This window comes from Gymnoscopelus braueri, assembly GCF_963280865.1.
Source record: "Gymnoscopelus braueri genome assembly, chromosome: 9".
Lineage (NCBI taxonomy): Eukaryota > Metazoa > Chordata > Actinopteri > Myctophiformes > Myctophidae > Gymnoscopelus > Gymnoscopelus braueri.
The window spans coordinates 18,013,609-18,022,392 of record NC_137610.1 but is presented as its reverse complement, the minus strand read 5'-3'; the positions used below and the strand labels follow the sequence as shown (position 1 = coordinate 18,022,392).

The 8,784-nt window shown below is 46.7% G+C and overlaps 1 protein-coding gene across 1 annotated transcript in view; it reads left to right on the top strand.

Annotated features, from left to right (window-relative positions):
- The first annotated feature begins 10 nt into the window (after window positions 1-10).
- The window catches only part of LOC308092464 (genetic suppressor element 1-like), a 24,641-nt gene continuing 15,867 nt past the window's right edge, over window positions 11-8,784 (top strand). Inside the window, exons 1-3 of the mRNA XM_080438379.1 lie at window positions 11-117; window positions 3,868-4,044; window positions 6,872-7,071. Of these exons, the coding sequence (XP_080294505.1) occupies window positions 3,870-4,044; window positions 6,872-7,071 (375 nt within the window). The 5' untranslated portion in view covers window positions 11-117; window positions 3,868-3,869. The remainder of the gene's footprint in view (window positions 118-3,867; window positions 4,045-6,871; window positions 7,072-8,784) is intronic.

The following is an 8,784-nucleotide window of genomic DNA, read 5'->3' as shown; positions in this document are numbered from 1 at the left end:
GGGGGGGAGGGAGAGAAAGAGAGAAACAGACAGAGAGAGAAACAGAGAGAGAGAGAGAGAGAGAGAGAGTCAAAAGAGAGGAACAGAGACGACGGGGGAAGAGGAGTGAGCAGGAGGAGTGAGTGTCTGTATGTATGAATTATGTGCACTCCCGTATGTTAGCTTGCGCGCGCGCGTGTGGTGTGTGTGTGTGTGTGTGTGTGTGTGTGTGTGTGTGTGTGTGTGTGTGTGTGTGTGTGTGTGTGTGTGTGTGTGTGTTAGAGTGGAGTGTGTATATATGTGAATAATATTAGCGGAACAGCCTAGAGGAGGAAAAAAAGAAACATACAAAGAGAGGAAAACAGAGGACAAGCTGTGTACGTGTGCGTCTGTTGGCTTTTGTTAAATAAGCTCTGCTATGCTTTCATAGAAAAAAACAGAGAGAGGAGGAGAGAGAGAGAAGACAAGAGAGAGAGAGAGAGAGAGAGAGAGAGAGAGAGTTGAGCGAAGAGGAAGAGAGAGCGAGAGAGAGTCGATAGAAACTGTCTTATCATCTCTCCCTTGACTGCTGGGCTCAGCAGAGAGAGACACACACACACACACACACACACACACACACACACACACACACACACACACACACACACACACACACAACCCCACACACACACACACACGCACACGCACACGCACACAGCTCCTATGCACACAAACTTGGGCTTGCATATACACACAGACCAAGCGCACGTTTGCTCACACACATACACACACAAATGAGTGAGCACGCACATATACACAGAGATGCACACAGATTTGTGCTTACTTGCACGCACGCATGCACACACACGCACACATGCACGTACGCACGCACACAGGCACGCATGCACGTACGTACGCACGCACGCACACATCTGAACCTTTACTCTTCATCTCTCTGTCTCTCTGTCATCATCTGTCTCTCTTTCTCTCTTGCTTTCTCTGTGTTTCTCTCCTGCCCTCTCTTCTTCCCTCCACCTCTGTTCTCTCTCTCTCTCTCTCTCTCTCTCTCTCTCTCTCTCTCTCTCTCTCTCTCTCTCTCTCTCTCTCTCTCGCTCTCTCTCTCTCTCTCTCCCCCTCCTTCACATAAATTTCCGTCTATCGGTCTATTTATCTCCCCTCAGCTCTCTCCATCTGTCATTTGTGTGTGTGTGTGTGTGTGTGTGTGTGAGAGAGAGAGAGAGAGTGCGTGCATGTGTGTGTATGTGTTTGCATATGTTCATGGCTGGTATGCATTCGTACATGTGTATGTGTGCATTGACACGTGTGTGTGTGTGTGTGTGTGTGTGTGTGTGTGTGTGTGTGTGTGTGTGTGTGTGTGTGTGTGTGTGTGTGTGTGTGTGAGTGACTGGGGAAGGAGGGGGCTAATCTGATTTGTTTAGACATGATTTAAATGATTGGATGAACAAGCGTGGGGTTGTGCATGTGTTGTGTGTGTGGGTGTGTGTGTGTGTGTGTTGTGTGTACGTGTTGTGTGTATGTGTTGCCTTTTCACATGCCGGAAACCATACGAAGACCACAACACAAACACTATTGTGACTACACAGTAAAATCCTCTGTGTTAATGTATTCATTTGTAACTCAAGAGAGTGTACACAATGTAACCAAATGGACCGTTAAGAGTCCATTTGGTTACATTTAGTACATCACTCTTGGGTTAAACGATCACTGAGGATTTTACTGTGTGTACAACATTCAAATGTCCAATTTATGCCTATGAATTTTTCAGTATGTTTACCGCTATGGCTGCTTGTTGTTTGTTCTTGCTCTGGTTTGTGTGAGTGTGTCTATAGACGTGTGCGCGAGGGCGTGCGCGTGCGTGTGTGTGTGTGTGTGGTGTGTGTGTGTGCGTGTGTGTGTGTGTGTGTTGCAGTGATAATGAGGTCATTGCTTTAACAGGCAGGGGGGCTGCTAGCTAATTCCAGCTGTGATTAACGTTAGTGGGTCAGCGAGAGGGTAGAGGGTGTAGACAGAGGTTATATTAACCATGTTTGCCTTTATGGTGGTCAGTAAAGTTCTGTGTGTGTGTGTGTGTGTGTGTGTGCACGTGTGTGCGTGCGTGCATGTGTATATTAATATATATATTGTTGCTGTCGGGCAGAAGCCTCTTATCTCCTTATTCTTTTTTGAAGATTTTTTTTGGGGGCGTTTTGTTATGCCTTTATTAGAGAGGGATAGGGAATGTAGGCTGACAGGAAATGAGGAGAGAGATGGGGGGGGGGTGACACGCAGCAAAGGTCGTCGGGAACGGCAGTCGAACCCGCGACACACTGTCAGGCTGGCTTTGCAGCCTAGGGTACCTGGACCGCCACGCTGCGGCCCAGGCCCTTATCTCCTTATTCTAACTGTTTGTATTTTCTCTTAAATGAATGCCCCACTTGATCATACTAACTACAGCATCACGCAAAAACATCAAAAGTAGCAGATCTACAAGCTTGAAACGTACGCGAAGCCTGAAAAGTAGCAGTTTTGTACATAATGAGGTTTCCACCGACAGAGACAATATATATTGTTGCTGTCGGGCAGAAACCTCTTATCTTCACATTTTAACTCCCTCCCCGTAAATGAATGCCTTACTTCGTCATACCTCAGTGTTACCCAAAGCAGCAAAAATAGCAGATCTACAAACTCAAAACACATTGCATTTTGATCAGCTATTGTTTTGGTATTTTTGGATTTAATTTTGAATCCTAAAAAGTTACAGTTTTGGACATACAGTATGAGGTTCCACCCGACAGCAACGATATACAGTATACATACTGTACATATACTGTATATATATATATGATAGAAGATCTAATGATGTTTTAGTGTATTCACACCCGAGGTCTTAAGATGTGCCTGGGCAGCTCTCTTGGGAAATGGATGTGTGTGCGTTCATGTGTGTGATTTGCTATTAGGGTCACAGCGCCATTTGACACTAGACTACACTCTCACACTCTCACACACTCACACACACTCACTCACTCTGTCTCTGAGATGGTCCTCGATTTATGTACGCACGCTTGGAGGCTCATGCACGTCGTGCGCTCACGCACGTATGACTGTGCACAGATACAGACACTCACAAAAGCACACCCAGACTTGCACGGGTGTGCACGCACGCACACACACACACACACACACACACACACACACACACACACACACACACTCAGACAGATGCACACACCCACAGACGAAAACCGACAGACACACCCACAGATAATTCATTCTTCTTCTCTTTTTTTTTTGGCAAGATGACATGACACCATTTAAAGAATAAATATATAAATAAATAAAATAACACTCAACACAAAACATGTTATTCTCAAACCAGATGTGCTGCGTTTCAGAGATTGCATGATGTCAAACCCTGAGGAAGGACTATACTGTCGAAGCGTTTGGTTTCTGTATTTTAATAAATCTATTCTGCATCGTGGCTATGAGCTGTGCGGCCTCTCTCTTTGTTTTTTATCAGAGATTGCTTTACTTTTCCTTTATTCGTTTATTTAGACGTTTAATTAGACTCCGCATATTAATGAACAATACATATCAATGTAATGTAAATACACCGGATTTAGCAAAGATGCAAATTTACATCCGTGGGGCATGATGATCAAAAGGCAGTGGTTCTCAAAGTAGGGTCCGGGGACCCCCAGGGGTCCTTGAGGAGTTATGGGTTTGTAACTCAGAGTTAAATGAGTTAAACATTGAGGAGTTGACAGTGTAGGGCGGGGTGCCAGAGATGCCAAATCATATCAAACTGGGGATCCTTGAAATTATAATGTAAGAACCACTGACGTAAGGTAATCATTATTTCCTGTTCTGTTCTTCATATATCCCCTCTCCCCCCACCTGCTCTCTCTTCAGGTATGAACCATGAGTCCAAATCACCTTCATTAGGAATGATCTCCACGGCAACTCGCACCACGGCGACTGTCAGCCCCCTTAGCCCACTAACCAATGGGAACACAGTTGCCCAGTCTGCTAACTCCGGATTCGCTGCTGCCCTCCGTAAACTGGCCAAACAGGCCGAGGATCCCAGAGGTGAGCAGAGGTGACAGCAGAGTCCATCTCACCCCAGTACACAGCTGGATGTCTTCACACTGTCACATCACTGGTCCATTTGGTTCCACGTGTACACTCACAGAGTTAACCACTTGAACCCCAGCATGCCTATTCTGGGGGGTAACATTCGCCAACAATAGCAGATCTACAATCTACGCGCTTTGTGCTTGTAGGATTTTACGGTGTAAACTTGGGTTCACTGGATAGCTCAAGACGGTACCGCAAGACACATCAAGTGTTTAATTTTAACCGCTTAATCACTTAAACCCCATATGGTTGAGTGAAGTCCCTCAGGGCTCTATGTTAGTGTATTTTCTGTTTTCTGTTATTGTAGGGAAAGCTTTCGCTGAAAATAGCTGATCAACAAGCTTGTCGATCTGCTATTTTCTGCGAAGCTTTCCCCACAATACGGATGCTGGGGTGGTTAAGCAGTATTTTATTCTTCGGCTACTTGAAAATAGCCAATCTACAAGCTTGTCGTGAGCTTGAAAAACCAAATGGGGTAACCTTGGTTATGACATGCACAAGATAGGGACGGGGGCGGCCATAGATGAGGGGCGGCCATAGTTGAGTGGTTAGTGAGCCCGCCTAGGGAACCAGCTGGCCCTGGTTGCCCCAGGTTCGATTCCAGGCTATCCCAACATATGTGCCGATGATATGAAATTTGTCCCTGAGCAAGACTCTTAACCCCTAATTGCTCACAGGTTCTCATTGGAAACAAGACCGCAAGGACTTTCATGAACGACCTGTTAAAAGGAATTATCCTTATCCTTACTCCAGCGTGAAAGTGGTTGATGTAATCTGGCATAAACACACCAATATGCTATTATCTATTATAATACCACCATTATTAATCTGATATGACTAAATATCTGATACTAGATTGTTCCAATGTTTGAACCTTCTTAGTTTTTCTGCTTCGGATTTCCCACAAGGCACAAATGTCTCCTAAGGAAATCTTAAATGCCATTTTTAAGGGAAATGCACTAATCTAAGAGATGCTTCATGCCCCGGACCCTGCTGTTAGTAAGGGAGGGATTGGTGAGCAAGCGGGTAATGAGCCAAACGACCAATCAGTGAAAAAGACATCATGATAGGAACTAAATGAGATATTGACGAGTGAAAATAGCACTTTATAATAGCGATGCAGTGCTCGTCCTAATGATATAATGTAGAGCCTGGTGCTGTCAGAGAGACCAGATCTGCATGTTCTGGATTCATCTGAAGCATTTCACTGATGGGCTGGTAGAGCTTAGATGTGTGTGTGTGTGTGTGTGTGTGTGTGTGTGTGTGTGTGTGTGTGTGTGTGTGTGTGTGTGTGTGTGTGTGTGTGTGTGTGTGTGGGGGTGTGTGTGTGTGTGTGTGTGTGTGTGTGTACGTACGTGTGTGTACGTGTGTGAGTACGTGCATGTGTGTATGTTCAGTCGGCTTGCTGGCGCCTTAATGAAGGTGTTGGATAAGAGCTGACCTATCCTGACCCGTCTCTCTCTGTCTCCTCCTTCCTGCATTTCCATTCATCCCTCATAATGAGAATCTAATTACGTCCAATTACAATGAGCTCCATCTCTCCCTGTGACTGCCTGCTTTAGTCTCCTGCGCTTTAATGCAAGATGAGCTGCGTTTTAACCAACCAACACAACACATGCACCCTCTCCTCTCCTCTCCCACTGTCATTATTTTCCTCTCCTTACCTTATTTGAATGTGTTTGTGGCAGCGTTTGTGTTTGTGGCAGCGTTTGTGTGTGTGTGTGTGTGTGTGTGTGTGTGTGTGTGTGTGTGTGTGTGTGTGTGTGTGTGTGTGCATTTATTTTTTGCCTTTGCTGTTTGTGTAAGTTTGTGTTTGCTTGTTTGTGTGTATATTGATTAGCAAGTGTTAGGCAAATGTAGTAATGGCAGACACACACACACGCGTGCACACACGCGCACGCACACACACACACACACACACACACACACACACACACACACACACACACACACACACACACACACACACACACACACACACACGCCTACTGTTACCCCATCACATATCACACCTGTCACACGCCTTTGCCTTAATGCTTCCTTTTATTACATTCTTCTTTCATTCTGTCTCTGCGTGGTGGGGGTTGTCTCTTTTTATCAAACACGCTGACATGTCGTCATTCACACGCACACACGCACGCACACACGCGCACCACGCACGCACACACACACACACACACAACACACACACACACGCACACACACACACACGCTCGCACACACAGTCGCGAGGCGTAATTGCACGATCTTGCATCTCATACCTTTACCCTTTTACTCGTCTGGTTTCCTCATGTCTCATTTTTAGTTGTTTTGGGGTTTTTTTTGGGGGGGAGGGGGTTCTTAGAAAATTCTTCCTCAAAAGCTTTGAGTCAACAATTATTTTTTGCCCGGGCCCACATATAGAGACGAAAGCAAGACAGGGATTGACGTATCTGCGTGTTCATCCCTTTGTGCGCTGTCTGTGTACATCAAGAGCAAAATGTTTAAAGCCTTAACCACTTGGGACCTTTTCTTTTTTCAATCTAACAAGGTCACTGCGCAAGCTTATACAGTAGATCAGCTATTTTCACTATTTTGGAAGATCCTTGGAAATATTTAAAGATTCTGATCAATCGCAGCCTACAATAACACATGCCAAAAATAGGGACACCAGGTTGAAAGGGCTTCATTATTTTAATCTTAGCAAAGATCTAATGCCTCCCTCCTCTACTGCCTCAAACTAATTTCTTCCCCCCCCCCCCCCCCCCCCCCCCCCACACACACACCCATTATCCTCCAGGTTCATCCCTCAGTGGCGAGTCGTCTCCGGTCTCCTCTCCAGCCACTAGCCACAGCTCGCCGGTCACCACTCCTAAGCGGGGCTCTTTGGGGCCCCACCTGGGCCAGGCCAGGGCCCACGGTGTCCCCGGCAACCCGCCAGTAGTCACCATCGCTCCCACCAAGACCAGCAACGGCCTCTGGAGGGCCGAGGGACGACAGGTAAACGAAACGAAGCGAAAAAACAAAGCCGCCGCCCGGCAAAAACACACAAGTGCTGACATGTTGGGATACGCACGCAGAACGCACACTCAGCCTGATGCACGGTGTTCACCTGCCTGAGTTCACCTGCAGAACCCACACTTAATACATCAATATTTATAGCTGCATGAAGTTTGATGCCTGGAGGAACAGTAGTCAGTCTGCCTGGCTGCCAGCTGGGAGATGGGAACATTTGGCAGGTTTTCCACACAAGTCTGAAGTGAGACAGCTCTTCTCTTCCTCTCTGATATCTCTTTTTTATTCTCATTGCTCTCTCTCTCTCTCTCTCTCTCTCTCTCTCTCTCTCTCTCTCTCTCTCTCTCTCTCTCTCTCTCTCTCTCTGTGTGTTTCTCTCTCTCTCTCTCTCTCTTTCTCTGTCTGTCTGTCTGTCTGTCTGTCTGTCTGTCTGTCTGTCTGTCTGTCTGTCTGTCTGTCTGTCTGTCTGTCTGTCTGTCTGTCTGTCTGTCTGTCTGTCTGTCTGTCTGTCTGTCTGTCTGTCTGTCTGTCTGTCTGTCACAAGTCTGAAGTGAGACAGCTCTTCCTCTCTGATATGTCTTTTTTTTCTCTCATTGCTCTCTCTCTCTCTCTCTCTGTGTGTTTCTGTCTGTCTGTCTGTCTGTCTGTCTGTCTGTCTGTCTGTCTGTCTGTCTGTCTGTCTGTCTGTCTGTCTGTCTGTCTGTCTGTCTGTCTGTCTGTCTGTCTGTCTGTCTGTCTGTCTGTCTGTCTGTCTGTCTGTCTGTCTGTCTGTCTGTCTGTCTCTCTCTCTCTCTCTCTCTCTCTCTCTCTCTCTCTCTCTCTCTCTCTCTCTCTCTCTCTCTCTCTCTCTCTCTCTCTCTCTCTCTCTCTCATGTGTGGAGCTGCTGTCTTGTTCTCTGACCTCCATCCCTTCTGTCTCTGCTCCCGCCATCATTATTGGAATAGTCCCAGGGCTTGTCAGCATCAGACAGTCAGAACCAGACGTCCATCTCCTCTCTCCCTCTCTTTCTCTCTCTCCGTCTTGTTTCCCTTTTTTTCCCTGTGCCCCCCCCCCTTTCTTTCTCTCTCTCAATTTGTCTTGTATCTCTGTTTCTTGCTCACCATTCCCCTGTACTTTGTCCAGCACTCAATTTCTATTCGTCTTTTGTCTCTTTCCGGTCTCTGTTTGCTCTCTCTCTCTCTCTCTCTCTCTCTCTCTCTCTCTCTCTCTTCTCTCTCTCTCTCTCTCTCTCTCTCTCTCTCTCTCTCTCTCACACTAATCATCCCCAGTATTTCTCGTCTCCGTCCGCCATGTCTGTTTCAGCTCCACGTGAGCCTTTTTTTCTTTTTTTAAAGAAACACCAGGGCTGAAGAGTCTGGCACCTATTGTGTGCGGTTTCCTGCCGCGTGTGCACGCATTTGCGTGTATGCACATGCACATGAACGTGCATAATTATGCCTGATGTGCATGTGGGTGGGTGTGTACTTGACCCTTGAACACAAAAGGCTTAGGATGTGAACTGTGTGTGTATACGTGTTTGCTTGTGGGTGTGTGAGTGAATTTAAAGCTGGGCAAGGAACCAGGCCCCCCACACAATGCAGGGGTTAGCCCCCACAGTAGCCACTTCCCCCTGGATCAGAGCTGCCTTTCTCCCCCTTACAAAGACCACTCTGTGGCTCTGCCTGCCTGGGGCTCCCATTCAGACATTCAGAGAGAGA